Genomic DNA, 15,805 nt, shown 5'->3' with positions numbered 1-15,805 from the left:
GTCCTCTTTTATCCCTTTATTCTTTTGTCCTTTCCTCTCTCATTGCTTTCAAAGACTATAATAGTCTACATAAGTTTTCATGTTCAAATATTTGTCATTCTGTCCTGACAGGTAACTTAATACACTCAGGTTTTCATTCTGCCACAATGAGTGCTGTAGAGTCTCAGACCCTTTCAGATTGGGAGAACAGCAGAAATCCTCACCTTTCTACTTAGACTAAAGGGATATATGTCTTTCCTCAGCTATGTTTCCCTTAAGTTTCCCTTTTAAGAAACTTAATACTTCATGGTAGAGGGTCAAGAATAACAATTTGATGAGAAACAAATGTACCACGGCTATATCTGTCTTGCTTTCATCAGATTATGTAAACCAGTGAGCATATAACCAGGTACTGCTGAATTGAATAAAGTCCTGTTATATTCAGGTTCTAACTGATAGTTTCTGAAAGCTGTGGTGAGGCTGAGGGAGGGGAAGGAGCACCACCAAGGAAATTGGAGAAGGCACTTTAAGAGGACATAGCTGCCCTGTCTCTTCTTATACTGCTTTTCTAAAATGTTTACTGTGAAGTCAAATCAACCCTGTGCATATATAGAACCTTTCTTCTTTCCTGCAGGTGACCCACTGCAGTGCACTGCTTGGGTGGGCCAATGTGTTCTGTACATATTGATTATGACATTTGAGAAAACCATCATCATTATAGTGCTGCTTATACCTCAGTGGAAAGAGGTTTGTATTTTTACAGCATTTTACAGACATTAATTTCAGGTGGAAGCTGTAAAGCAATAGACTTCTAATAGTATTTATTGGTTTGGTTCAAGCATCGTAACTATCTACAGTCAATGCCATGTAACTCTGTTACTGGTATGTTGGTTTTGTTGGATTAGGACACTAGTTAAGGCTACTACTTAGGCTTTCTGGCATCCATTGCCAGGAACATCCCACCATATTTTGGAGGGGGTTTTATATACTGCAGTATATAAAATTTTATTCTATCTCCTTGTCTCAGTGCTCTTGAAGCTACAAAGTCATTCTTCTTTTTCTTAAGTCTTTAACCATTACTTACAGCTATTTTGTATTTGCAGTATTTTAATGAATTTTCTTTGCCTGACCTTGTTGATAGATCTACACTGTGAAATTTTAGAAACTTGCAATGGATTAGTGAAGCCATTGCTGATAACTAATAATTTTGACAGAATCTGGTTAATGTATTACTCAAAGTAATAGTGCATAGTGTTATCGCTCATTAAAACCAGTTAGTCCTATTGTGCATTCTGGACTACTTTGGGAACCATCCTGTGTATTTTGTAAAACTCCGTTCTGTTTATGAATTCCGTTCCTGGGGAACATGCAGCTCTAAAATGTTCAAGATGATTCTAACACAGCTCTTCAGACTTCTGTAAACAAACATGACAGAAGTTTCTTGCCAGCCCCACTTAGTATCTGTGGTGATTTATAAGCTGTCCTAAGTACTTTCCTTTTCTACAAAGCTGCCCTTTTTTGGTTCATATGAGTTATTTCTGTAGCAATAGCTGGTACATGAACAATTGCACTTAATCCAGTTATGTGCACATGCTGCCATGATCTGAACTTAATCCTTTTCTTTTCACAGGTAGCTTTATTGAACCCTATAGAGAACCCCCAGTTGGAGCTGGCTATCGTCATGCTGATAGTCCCATTCTTTGTTAATGTTAGTACAACTTGCATGCTTCTGTGAGATATTTACTTGGACATCTTTCAGCCATATGTTTGTTAGTTAACATTAGTCCTTAAAGCACAACGTACCTTGGTGCTTAAGTTTTAAAGAGGAAGGGTGTTAAAGAATGAATAAAATGTCTGGCTATGTGGATTTTACAAAGCTGAAATCCGTATTAAGCCAAGTAACCAGGCTCAAGAGAGGTGCAGAAATGCTTCTTTGTCATGATGACTTCAGTAGATTGAATGTAATACTGAAATACTGCCATAGAGGTTATAAAATTACAATGAAATTTGCTTTGGGAAACAGTTGGTCTAAGGATAGCTGTTCTGTGAAGTATCCTGTGTCTGACCATAGCAAATAGTGGCTGGCCTATGACAGAGCAGAAGAAAAGGGCAAGTGAGCAGTCATCCTTCCCAAAGTAAACTCTCCTAGCAATCTGGGATTTAGGGACTAGAACCAGAGGTGGTGGGTGTCCTTGTATTTAATAACTGCTGGTGTGTTTTCTTTCATCAGCTTGTTCAAGCATTGATATTATCCTTTGAGAGCCAAAAGTCTGTTGTACTAAGCTAGCTGTCTAAACCATTCACATTTCTACGTGAAAAGTTAATATATGATCACTCTGAATAGCAGCTACTTTTCTTATTTTCTTCTGTCCTATAAAGGAATAAAGTAGCTATTTTCTAGAGCATTCATGCAGTGTGTAATCAGCTATGCCTGTAAAAGATTGTACCTGTTTGGCCAGTTCACAATTTTTGCCAAGTTTTCCTAATTCTGTCCAAATACTGACTAAATGAACATATGCTACTCTGAGGAAAACTGAACTGTCACTTCCCCCTTGTCCTTAACAGGCATTCATGTTCTGGGTAGTAGATAATTTTCTTATGAAGAAAGGGAAGACAAAAGCTAAACTTGAAGAAAAGGAAGCAGGACAAGATTCAAGAAATGGAAGTAAAGTCCGATACAGGAGAGCAGCATCACATGAAGAGTCAGAGTCAGAAGTATGTACAGTTAATTATTGCAATTAATACAGTATCAATCCAGTTCATCCCTCATGTACTTTTAATGGTAGTTCCTAGCGTTTGCAGTTGAAATCAAAGTCAGCAGAATAGCATTGTTGCACCACTCATGGTAGTTATCTTCCTTCCAGACCAGCAGGAAGACATCATAATATATGTAAATATCAGAGGTGAGAACTGTGTTACAAATGCTTCTAAGAAAGCCCACACAGAATACAAAACTAATAGACAATTCTAACTTAGAGAGTTTAAAGCTTAAAGAGAGGAAGCTGGTGGAGGCAACTGTCCTAACTTTGCAGAAGTATTTATATCCTTGCTTTAGCATAATTTTGTTCTGAACTATATTAAGTAGACAGTTTTTGGTTCAGCTGAAGGATGTGTGGTATCTTTGAAGTAAGTTGTTTTAGCTTTAGTTGGTTAATATAACTTTTCTGTGTTACAGACCGTGCTATTTATATGGGGTTTTCTTTATCAGTTCTTTGGGTTTAGAGTCAGTGACTGTAGTGGACATTAATACACATGCATCTTTCTTTGAAATACACTAGAGGTTCCAGAAGGTATGTCTGATGTTGTTTGATGGTACTGGCAGTAAAACCAAATTGTGTTCTGTAAGCTCGTTCTTGAGTAAATAATAAGGTACTTTGCAAGCATGAAAAAAGAAAAAGGTTAAAAGTAGAATGAAGAAAGAGTGTGACTTTGATCCATGTTACTCAGAAGCTGTAATTTGTTTTTAGATCCTTATTTCAGCAGATGATGAGATGGAGGAATCAGATGCTGAAGAGGACTTGCGCAGACTGACCAACTTAAAACCCATTAAAAAGAAGAAGCATCGTTTTGGTCTGCCTGTATGACAAATTCCCTGGCCTGTGTATTTGCAGGTTTCATGGCAAAAACTTCAGTCAGTGGGGTTTAGTGTTGCAATTGCCTCTCCCTTTTTGTACAAAGTGACTTAAAAGCAAGGTCTACCAACAGAATGCAGATGATTGGAAGACTTCCAGTTCAGTTGCACTACAGACACACTGACCAATATGCAAGAATGTGTTTCCATCATGCGTGAAAAATACAGCATTGTTAAGGACAAGTCACTAAGGGGATTTTATCTGACATGTCAGAGAAGATTCCAGGAAGCAGATGCAGTAATCTTTCACTTGTGGTTACCAATGGTGCAGTTTAAGATGTTCTCAAAAAGGCATCAGAATCAACTAAGTTAAAGGAGTGTGTTTTATTACTAAAACTGGCTTTTGCAGCCTAATTCCTAGAGCAGAATAGTTTATGGTTACAAGCTGTAACTTAACATTATTTTTTTAAGTACAAATGTTTACTTGCTACCGGGTACCTATGGAACTAATAGGTGGAACAAAGATTTTTTTTCCAAGTCTCTTCAAATCTATTTGACTATTTTATATTTAAGTTATATTTTCATACAGTTGTATTTAAAGATTCTCTTTGTCAGAAAAAAGGGCGCAGTTCCCTTTTTTTGTGCAGAACAGGTCAAAAGATTTGTAGTAAAAATCCTATTTATCCTTGTGTCCTGGTTTAAGACAAAGGGATTGCAGAGAGAAAAGCTCTGTCAGTGCTGAAGTCACCAAATATCACAAAAAATGCAGTTCTAAGTGTGCTTCTGACCACATAATTTGACCATACCTTTTCTAATCGGAGGTGGTGTTTGCATATTTGACAAACGTGCACTTTAGTGTATAACAAAAATCTGTTGTGGTAGGTTATTTGTGAAACTAGTATCTATGGATGACTGTAATTATCTCTGTTTCTGCAAGTCTCTTGTGCATACCTCTCAAATGACCCAGAAGGGATGGAACGTTCCTTATGCTTTTTGTTATATAGGGCCCGTGGTACAAGACAGTGACCTGACTGAAGCAGTTGTGCTATAATATTGCAACTAATTCTGTTCCTTGGTTTTTGTTGGAAAAGCAATCTTCTTTTTAATATACTGAAAAAAGATTTCTCCTGTTTAACTTCCATAAAGTCTGATTATCCTTTAGTACTTAAAAAGAAAACCCAAGAGGTGTAACACAGTTGTTACTACAGAATTTCTGTGATTTTTCACTGTCTGGCTTCTCATAACTGACAACACATGCTGATCTGAAACCTAGCCAACATGTTTTCAGTGACATCCTTTTGCTTTGCATGTTTTCTCAATGATTGTTTCTGACAGCTTTCCTTACTCAGTTAAACCTTGTGCAGGACAAGGTGATGTGTCAAAGAGGTGACAACAGACCTTAATTGCAAATCTGTTGTAGTATCTGGACATCAGAAATGATCCAAGCCTTAAACCAAACAGTTTCATTGGAAAACTGCTCAGAACTTTTTAAGATTTTTTACATTTTTTATAGATTTACTAGGTCTTAATGTGATTTATTATCCAGACCACTTAAATGGGCCTTAGTAAATACTGAACTGTGCGCTCCCGTACCTATTTTCACTATTCCAGCATTCCTTTTCATTGCTTGGCTGCTGAGGTGAACAGAGTGCTCTGAGACTTCAGGTGCCTGGCCAGCTAGACAGGACATTTTACCAACTCTAATATTTGCGCATTTAGTTGAGCTACTGACCTTTGTGACTGTGCACTGAAATGTAATAACTGCAATAAGTTTTACTAGTGTTTCTTTTAGACTAAATCTAGAAACTAAGGGCAATGGAAGCTTAACTGAGTTATTCTAAAGGGGGGGGTGGGTTTGTCCCTAATCAGTGTTGCCTCTGTTTTAGGGGTTGTTTGTTGGGGTTTTTTCTCATTGATTGTGACTTGCATCTTCACTGACTATTTACCACTGGGCAGGCGCATATCTCCAAAAGCACAGTACTTCAAAGAATTCATTTTCGTCCACAGAATAGTCTCAGACTGCTCACTTTTTGGAAGGAGCTTAACAGCTAGGACTGGCTCTTGTTGCAAATGTCAGCATTTTAATGTTTTAGCATAGGATTTGTTCTATTTCAGATAGTGAAATAAAGCTCTTCAACACTGCACAACCCTCGCTGTCCTCGTCAACCATCAGAGATAACTGAGCAGCACACACAAATTTAACTGTACGAGTTTTCATTTTATCTTCTTTTACCCTCTTTTTCTCCAGTTACTTAAATTATCGAATTATTTCTATTTCTAGTCTCATGTTTAGTCTGTGAACTGTTAGTATAAAATTATGGCCTTAATCATGTAAAAATATTTGTTTTGAGCAGACCTCAAACTTATTGACCAACTACAAAATAGTGTAAAACACTATGGAGCAGTTTCTTGAAGATGTTTGTAGCAAAGTTATATGAATGCCTAATTGTTCATGTCTTAAGTGCTTTAATGTCACTTGGTTTGAGATTTTGATATGCCTAGCAAGATGATGTAGTAAAGCACTATGAGCCAAAGAGACAGAAGTATTTTAAATACCACAGTAGTAACAGGAGGGGGAAAAAACAGCTCTACCCTTCTCTACTAAGGTAAATTTATTTACAATCTTAGCCAAGTAACAAAAACTGGGTAGGAATTGTTTTGTTGGGGTTTTTTTTTCTATTCATTCCTTTTTATTATGTTAAAGAGATGGAAATGTAAAATTGGCAGTTTCTCTCTTTATAAGATAAAAGTTGAACTTCATGTAGTAGGTACAAGTAGCACAAGTGCTCTGTCTGCAGAGCTTGTATGTGTGAGAAGCAAGTATGTGCCTCGTGCTTCACTATGTTTTACTGTTCATTGAAATGTGTTGGCTGTACAGTCTGAAATAAATTTTTCATAAAGAGTTGACCCAGTAGTAATACTACAACATGATGACTTTGCATTATCCTCAAATTATTGCTCTAAATTTATGCCTGGTAAATGTAATTCATGACAGCTCATAGGAAAGGTTTAATTCAAGCTGTGCTTAAAATATGTGTTTCTGTTTAATGAAAATAAGCTATGTAGTATATGCCGAAGTAAGAGAAAGGGATTGTAACTTAAAGAAGAGACACGGAAGTATTAGCGGAGATTGAATTTACCACAAATGGTCAACCCAAATGTATTAACTGTTTCTAGAATCTGACCTGTGACACATCTGCATAAACTTAAAACACTAGTGTTGTCTAATATGTGGTTTTCAAGTTCTGGCTTTAATACGTTCAAGTCCCCTTGTCTTACTTTAAGTAGGTAAATGCTGTTTGTTAATGTTGCTAACTAAAATGTACTATAGCTTTTCTTCAGGGAAAACTCAGAAACTGAGTTGCAAATTAGAGCAATGCAAAGCAATCCCCTTCGCAGGTGGCTGCTCCGATTCCGGCTGTGCCTGGGGAGGGAGGCATGGGCTCTGCCTAGAGCTCAGCATCACAAAGAATTTCTGCCACTGTGCTTGACTAACCCATGTTTGCAACTTTGCTGTGCTTTTTACAGGAGAAAGCAGTAATGAAAGTGAATAAATTCAGCCACATCAAGTCAGAGTAGATCTACAGCATAGGTGTGCAAACTTTTTTTAGGTAAAGTTTCCAGTTCAGTTACTGAAAATGACTACTATGGTTTTACAAAGTAAAACTGCAGTATCTTTAACAAAGGGACTCTTTTGTAGGTGTTTGTCTTGTGTGGGTATCCGTCTCAAACTGAATGTTGGGTTTGTTTGTAAGTAAATTCAGAGTATAGCCTATGTGAGCAAAACCAACAGCTGTATTCTGCTGCCCTCTGTTTGGACCATATTGTTAAATCAGTGGTGTTACCTTAAACTTTTAAGGGTATCTGATGTAATTACATTGTATAATGGTTTACAATAAAGTTTGACTTATTACAGATTTGTACACTTGTTTTATACTTGTTTTGTTTAAAAGTCTATGTGTTTCAATGTTTGTAAAGCACGGTTGTGGAGAGCAGGTTTAGCTACTGGATTTGAACTGCAGATCTAATTTTTCGCACTCTCATGTTGGTATTAATTTCAATTACCTTAACAGCAAGTTCCATTTCAGTTGGAGGGACTGCTATTCTTAAGTAGCACATTTTGTTTATGACTAAGAATTCTTGCAGGCTCCTCTGGGATCTGCTCCCTGAGGAGGGTTTTTGCCCTCTGCATGTGCACAAATGGAGAATCACCATACACATTTTCATGCTGAAAATAAAATCTTTGATGGGCAGCCTGAGAACTCAGGACTGCAGAGCATTGACCTGAGGCCTTCTGGGAGTGTAGGATATTGTGAAAATGCTTTAACCACAAGCTGATGGTCACAGCCTGCTTTCGGCTCAAGCAAAGCCAGACCTTTTGGTTCCTGGCAACAACAAATGTGTAAACTCAGAAATTTCTAAATTTACCTCCAATGTCCTGCCCTTTGGTGGAGGCGTGGCCTAATTCGGTAACTTGTTAACCTGTGTCTTCTTGTTCCCCTCCTGATTTGTTTGCAGCAGGTAGTAGAAATTCAAGCAGAGGAACAATGTCTGAGGAGCCTGTTGAGAAGTTTGCTTGTGCAGTGCTGTGTATCACAGAACTGATGTAATATCTCCTTGAAGACAGAAAAGGGCCATGTGGGAATGTCTATTTCCAAGTAGCCTCTCTGTCCCCTGTCTCCAGAGGACAACGTGCTGGAGGCGACCAATACCTTCCTTTCTCACTTGCTTTACTTCCCAAAACCATACAAAAAGAAAAGAGGGCAGCAGTGCTAATTCTCTTCTGTCTGATGAAGATATCACTCCTACATGCTAACTTTGTAGTGCAGACTTGTCTCTTAAGCTCCTGGGAAACAGCTTCTTTTGAAACAGTGTCTGCAGCAAGCCCTTGGACTTCCTTTATTATACCCAGCAACATGAATGTAGCCTGGCTTGTTTGTTTTCCTGTTTTGTTGGGCAGAAAGATGCCATCTTAACCTTGCAGCTTCCATGGAGGTATGGCAGGGTGTCTACCATCAACTTTCCAGAATGCTGGAGGAATGAAGATGACCGTGTAGGATGAGTCCTGGCTCACTGTGGAGCTGTACCATGACCACATGCAGGTGATCAATTTTTTGTTATTATTTTAAACTTTTAGGGTGCAAATAGAGAGAGGTTGATACCTTTATGCAAGAGTAGAGCAGAAATCCTGCTCTTGGTGAGCTGCTGTTGCTGTCACACCTGCCTATTTTGATGGGAGACGTTTAGTGTGTTCTGCTGGGCTGGACCTGCACAGATTTGATCCACTACTACCTCTGTAGCTCCTCTATGTTTACCAATTACTTTGATTATATTCCAGCTACTACATGCAGGCAGCCCCATACCCACCACAACCTTAAATGGAATTCAGAGAATAATCTTCAACTTACCAAGTCTGTCAGTCCACTGAGGAATGTTGGCAGTTTCTTGGAGATGTCCGTAAGATCTGTGTGAGTGAGGAATATGTAGTACCCATTAAATGAAGCAATTCTGAAAGTTGAAGGGAAAAAACAGTTCAGTGCCTTGAATTCTAAATACTTGATTTAAACATGCAGAATGTTATTTTCCTGTTGTAATAAACAGCATCAGAATAGTGATGCATCTGGAGCTGTATAGAAGCATCTGAGTAATTTGTGTAATTGAAAAAAAATCTGCTGGTTTTCCTGAAGTTGATATCTCATTCCTATGCTTTGTTAGCTTACTAAAAAGTGCTGTTGTTCTGAGGAGAAATTTCCTCTTGTTTAATAAGCCATGGGTTAAACGTTAAAAACTCTGGAAAAGGTTTTTCTACTGTCAGCATATATAGTATGGAACATGGTATTCATGTCTGAGTAAGCTAATCCTATACAGATGAGAGCTGAAATAATCAAACTTACTAATAGTGCTGTAAGTAGAAAGTGATTTTACTCTCTGTTGTGTAAGAGCTGGCATCAGAGCAAGCCTAGCAGAACTGTAAAAGTAAAACCATGCCCTAATTTATCAACTCTCCTAAAAGCACAAAATACTCTTCTGTTAAAGATCCCTGTGCACAAGTGATTTAGGGCAGAATGTTATGCTTTAGATAGTAGGTTCATATAATCTTTAGAAAATGCGTCTTTTGTTACACTATAGAAGACATGCAAACACTTTCTTTTTTTTTTTTTTTTTCCCCCATCAGGAGGCTCCAGAGTCCAATTTTGTTTCCATAACAAAGTTTTGCCTTTTAAAGTTATAAATAGAGCCTCAGCAGAGTCTCAGGAATTCATTTTTGTAGTGGTTCGGGCTTCCCTGTGGTGCCGGTGCCTCAGCTGTCTGCTCCCATCAGTCCCAGCTCCATCCTTCCCCAGGCGTGGGGCACAGTAAATACCGCAAACCCTCGTCATGGCTAAGAATAACACTTTCAACAACAACAGCCTCAGTCAACCTGAATCATCCGGGGTTCTGGTTTGGGAAAATGACCCATCTAATGACTTCATGTTAGATGCTCTATATAAGTCAAGGAAAAAAACAGGCATTTGCAGAGCTCACAGGCTGGATTTAATCAAAAGGAAACAACCTCGGAAGGGATTACGGTGGACTGAGCACCGCAGTTATGTCACAGGTACTGGGAGATCTGGCTCTTATTAGAGCAGGGTGCCTGGCAAACATGTTGCTGCTTTGGATGCTCTGTAGTCTGTTGATGAGTTACTGTTGTTAACCCATGAATTCAGTGTTTCTGCTCGTGTCACTTGTTTGATTGTGTTGAAGTATTTAAACACCCTGCTTATCTATTTTAACAAGTAAGTTGCTAGGAAGGATTATGTGACAAAGAAAAGCAGCTGCCCTCTACATGGTTAATTTAAAATGTTCTGGTTTTAAAATGTCCTGGCTTGACATAAATATTTTTATTTCTGGAGGAAGGGAAAAACCATTTCCACTGCTCTGGTTTGGGATGTTTCACAGAAGGAATGATTTCCACTTTTCCAACATGCTTTCTCAGACAATGACTTGAAATTTTGGCAGTAGTTTTGAAAGGATGTGGCTGCACTGAAGCGTGCTGCTCTCTAAAGCTTAAATGTGTGAAATTTAAGGTGCAGGAAAGGAGGGAGCATACTGGCAATTGTAACTGTTCAGATATGATATTTGAGACTGACATTTTGTATCACACATGCTGTTAAATTTGTAACTAATGGCTTGTCTTTACTGTGTTCCCCAGTAACCAGTGTTTCAAAGTGATCTTAAAATTACCTCAAAAATGTTGAGGCTTTCACTTAAGTTTTAGGTTTTCAACACAATGTGTGCCCAGCAGAGTGCTCCCAAGTATGAGAATTTTAGATGATGGGTGAGTGGGATGGAGGGGTAAGAACGTGGGAATGATAGAAGAGCACAATCCTTCGACCACACAGAGTAGCTCAGTTCAGCTGATTTTCTTGACTCCAAAGAAAGAGACTTAAAAAACGAGCCATAGATCTTGTGAACCAACACTTTCTGACTTGTTGACAGGAGGAGATAAAGCATGGGCTGCACTGCTGTGCCAGCTGGGAATTGCTCCTGGCAAACCCTGCTTACAAACGCACTTGTTTTGGGAGCAATTACCAGTCCTGCGACTGCAACACTGACAGGTCCACAGCTCCCCTCCATGGCTCACAGTAACCTTTCTGTGCAGCATTTTTGCTTTTCAGCTGGGGACTGACTAATCCGCAGCAAGCATCCTGCTGGAAAAGCATGAAAGGCTTTGTTTTAAAATACCAAGGTGAAATTCAGCAGTTCTGCTCAGCCTGGCTGTGTCTCAGTGCATCTCAAGAGCCTCCTTTCCTTTCCCTGTCCCCAAGAAGTCCCTCATCCCAGTGGAAAGAAGTCTCTTGCCAGTCATGCGTGAAGGACCTTAGCAGGTTTTGTATTCCTGTCAATAAAACATATGGGGGTTCCCCTTTCTGTCTGGGAGTCAGCACAGGTCTGTATTGGTTGGCTGTGGACCATGCCATGGGCATGGGGGACTGTTCCCGTCATGCTAATTTTCATCACCAATGGAAAAATGAAACCGTGGCTGCAGGGATGTTTGGTTAAACAGCTAACAGATCAAAAGCTGTTATGAATTTTGAAGGGTTTGCTACCACCCTTTCCCATTGCTTGCTTTGGATACTCGTAAAGTGTTTTCCCCAGAGGTCTTGTTAATGTTTTGTTTCCCACAACACGCACAAATGGGATTGACAGCAAGCTATTCTGAGCGTTCCTGGGAATTCACAGCCGGCAGAAAACATGTGAAGGCTCCAGTGCAGCCAGCCCACCCCTGCCAAGAGCCAGGCGTGCACGTGCTGTCTCTGAAAGCTCGCTGGGTCTCGCTGCTCCTGCCGCTTGTGGGTCTTGAGGGACTTCTTTCCCTCCATAACTGTTTTCAGCTTCATGGGTGGTGCCTAGAAATGTGTAATAGGCTCCACCACTGCCAGAACCCAAATATCAGAAGCTCTACATGTGTAGCAATAGAGAAGTTTCTCATTGATGGTTCAGCATGCAAATCTGTCAGTGTTGGAATGTGTGTGGGGGGGAGTGTCTTGTTGCTTTTAATCATATCTCCTGTTCCCCTGCACCCTGCCGCAAGGTCTGCCTGGTGGGACCTTGTCAATCTGTCTTTGAGAAAGTCTACTGAAGAGGGAACATTAACTGTGTGGACTGTTCCCAATTGGTGATTGGCATTGTGTCTGACTTAGAAGTGCTAATGTAAGGGTAGGGTAGGCTGTAAATAGATCAGTACTTGGACATTGCAGTGCACCACTTGATGATACATCTGTTCCTATATCGGCTTTCCTTCTCCGCGTTCTGAGCCCACTGTTTCAGATATGTTCAGTACATGCTTGTAGACAACATGTTGAGTGCTCAGATACTTTTGTTACCTAAACTTAAGATCAGTAACGACAGGTCAAGTGTTAAGTTCATTCCAGCTAAATCAAGCCAGACTTCAGAATCTCTGACTAATTTCCGAAAGAGGTACTGAGTAGACTGAGGTACAAGCACAGTTTAGTAATGACGTTTTCCTTCCCAAATACTGGACAAATTCCTGAATTATCAGTCTGTACTTGCAGAATGACCAGGCTGGGCTGGGCAGAGAAAACTTTAACATGAAACAAAAAATAAAAGTAAAAATTTACCAACCCTTTCAAAGGTTGAACAATCAGAAAGCAATTTCAGAACAGCAATAGAGGCAACCAATTTTGGCGAGGGCAGTGAAATCATGGTTGTGCAAACATCTGGAGTTAGCCCAGTGTACAGTCTCAGAATTTAAATAGGCAGAATATTGTATTAGCAACTCTGTATGTTATAGGCTTTGGGTTGAGGCAGCTTTGCTCCCTGTGCTTTCAAACACAAAGTACTGATGTGTGGGCAATACGTGTGTTTCTCAGCCAGCCCCTGTGAAAAAGAAGCGTCCTCCAATGAAGGAAGAAGACCTCAAAGGAGCCAGAGGAAACCTTTCCAAAAACCAGGAAATTAAATCCAAAACCTACCAAGTGATGAAGCAGTGTGGTAAGTCTCCTTGATGGAAATGAACAAGCAGTCTTCCATAATAAAATGTCAACTTTTAATTGCTCTTTTCAAGAGAAAGGGTACGCCTCTGGAACAGCAGCCAGCAGTGTGCTGCCTGGCCTGGTCTGGCTGAGCAGGTCTTTGCATCCAGCACCCTGGTGGCCCCAACAGGAGCCAACAGGGCTCTGCTTGGAGTGATCTGGACAAAGTAGAGGGAGATCCCTGACTCTGCCTTCTGAATGAGGGTTCCAACCAAGCCCTGGGGACCGTAGTCGATGTCAGTGACTGCCCGAGTTGAAGACTGGAAGTGTGATCATAGATTTGGGGATTTCTGGCCTCACAGTTGCAGGACTTTGTGTTTGACATGAAGCAGAAACTGGGGGGATAAAAGGCAGAAACTGAGAGAGAAGAGAATGGCTGCTTGCCCTGAGCACTTCTGGTGCTCTGGACTTGTGCTGCTTCTTCACCTCCAGTGGGACAGTATAAGGAAAAAATACTGATCTTAACCTCTTTTCAGTGTAATAGCCTGGACCTCATTAGTTTCCAAGTTTCTAAAGCACCTGTAGGGATTTGGGGCCAGTCTATGGTAGTGACCACCTGCAGATGCTGTCAGGTGCCCTGTGCTTGGGATTGGAGCACTGTACCTTAAGGTTTGGGAAGTTGATTTAAGTATTTTATCACATGTGTATACATGGATTTCAGCAGCGCTAGTTTCACTCTCCGAGTTTGATGAGCTACTTCACTGATTGCTCTCCTGGTTTTCTTTTCCAAGAACAAATGGGCTCTGCAGCACCGTCCATATTCAGCCGGGATCGAACAGGGGGTGAAACAGTCTTTGAGAAACCGAAAGAAGCACCAGCCAAGAGCGTCTTTGGCTGATGGTGGAGCCGGATGTGTCTCACCCAGACGATTGTTGTAACCTTTACCCACATTTCTGCACCTTACACTAAAGTCACTGCAGACCTAAGTAGCTGATTTCTACTGTAAGTCATTAAGCAGGGAATAGACACGTGCCGAAGGCTATAACTTCCATATTCATTTTTATTATACACTTTCTATGTATTAAGTGGTGTTTGCTATAATGGTTTAATAAAAAAAAAGATGTTGGACACAACTTGGCACGGTGTGGTGACTAATTTCACTTTAGGCTTACATTAATAGTGTGGCCCCTTTGGCATTGCAAGCTCTGATCTGGTCTGTCAAACACAAAAATAACCATGTAGGTGCACAGTGGCAGTGCAAGAACTTCACACCGTGCCCTTGCCGAGGAGGAGCTGGTTAAAGGGGCATCGCACAGACTGGAGCCTCAACCCCGAGCTGTGGTGAGCACAGACGGTGCCCTCGGGGCCGGGCAGCCGCGGGGCGGTGGCTCGCGCCCAGAGCTCCCCTCATGGCCTTTCCCTCCAACTTTTCCTCACGGCTCCCCCTCACGGCCCCTCATGGCAGCGGCGCCATGTTTTCCCCACACGCGGCTTTGCCGGGAGGCAAGATGCCGGCTGTCCGTGTGCTCCAGTGCCGAGGATGGGTGTTCAGCCAGGTCCCCAAAGGCTTTTTCCTCATGTCCCGTTGGATGAAGTGAGAAGTAGGCTGACAGACCAGCAGCACCAGGTGCCACGTCCTGCCAGACAGGAACCGATCAACACATCCAGTGTTTTCCACAACCAGCCCACTGGGTGGAAGGTGGGTTTTTGCAACACTGTTTACATCTGGGTTTGCTGCATTACACATCAAACCTGCTTTCCTCTGAGGTTGTAAACTGGAGTCTTTTCCCTCGGCTGGATCTTTGCTCAGACATGGATGATCCTCTGCTTTCTTGGCACCTGGCATGCTTTTCACACACCCCAAGTCCCTGACAGCACACTGGGGATGGTAAGGTGACACTTTATTTAAGGGATTACTTTAAGTTTGTACAGGCTAGACCTGATTAAGAGGTAAAAGTGATATCAGAAGTCTCTGTGCACTGTGAAGTATATTGTATTTGTCTTTTGCGTCCCAAACACCTAATGGATAAAACACGCCAATGTCCATGAAGGTGCCAGAGAGACTGTGGAGTGGGCCTCGTGTAAGGAAGCAGTAAATCCTCTGGGTTTAAGGGGGAGGTTTCCTTAAAAATATAAAGATATTGCTGGTGCATTGCCCTGCCCCTTTTTTTCCATTTCAAAGATTATTATTTGCAGCATATACCAAGACCCTGCCTCCTGTCTTTGCTGGACAATATTTCTGTATGGGGTCTGGGCACCACACAGGGACCGCAGCACAGCGTTTTCCTTTGGCAAAGACTCTTCTAGAGCACTGAAGATAAAACACTGAGGAAAAAAGTTCCCACCCTCGTAGCACTAGATCTATCTCTGCTTCAGGTTTAACAAAGACTCCTTGATTAATCTCTGATGGGAAGTTGGCAGGAGGTTGTTTAATAATTAGGAAAATTATGGAGAGGGAAGAGTGGGCAAAATGTTGTTGTCTTTCTTCTGTAGGATAAAAGTGACTGGATATTGCAATTTTGCTAGACTGGTTAGCAGGAGAGGGGGATGCTGTGTTTCAGACCTGGCTTTAGGGTATGTTGCTGCTGATTTAGCAAAGCATGGAAACCTGTGTCCCACAGACACAGCAGGGAAGCAAAAGGAAGTTATCTACCCAGAACTTGGGATTTTGGGAACAGCTTTATTTCCAGGATGTCCTCAGGTTCAATGATTTGTGATGCTTCCCAGTGTGATAGTGAGTGCTCAGGACTACAGATTTTATTTTGGTTTTTTGTCTTTT

General features: G+C 41.0%; 1 protein-coding gene across 6 annotated transcripts in view; it reads left to right on the top strand.

Annotated features, from left to right (window-relative positions):
- LOC308224989 (musculoskeletal embryonic nuclear protein 1) overlaps positions 1 to 14,134 on the top strand; it is a 43,110-nt gene extending 28,976 nt beyond the window's left edge. For 2 of the 6 annotated variants that reach the window (XM_080625423.1, XM_080625425.1), the window contains exons 5-8: positions 614 to 726; positions 1,610 to 1,687; positions 2,545 to 2,694; positions 3,447 to 8,647. In XM_080625423.1, the coding sequence (XP_080481549.1) occupies positions 614 to 726; positions 1,610 to 1,687; positions 2,545 to 2,694; positions 3,447 to 3,563 (458 nt within the window). In that variant the 3' untranslated portion in view covers positions 3,564 to 8,647. The other 4 variants (XM_080625424.1, XM_080625427.1, XM_080625426.1 and 1 more) reach the window with 4 other exon arrangements.
- Positions 14,135 to 15,805: the final 1,671 nt, after the last annotated feature.

The sequence above is a fragment of the Psittacula echo genome (assembly GCF_963264785.1).
Source record: "Psittacula echo genome assembly, chromosome: 9".
NCBI lineage: Eukaryota > Metazoa > Chordata > Aves > Psittaciformes > Psittacidae > Psittacula > Psittacula echo.
The sequence above is the reverse complement of the archived record's forward strand: the minus strand, read 5'-3'. Positions and strand labels throughout refer to the sequence as shown.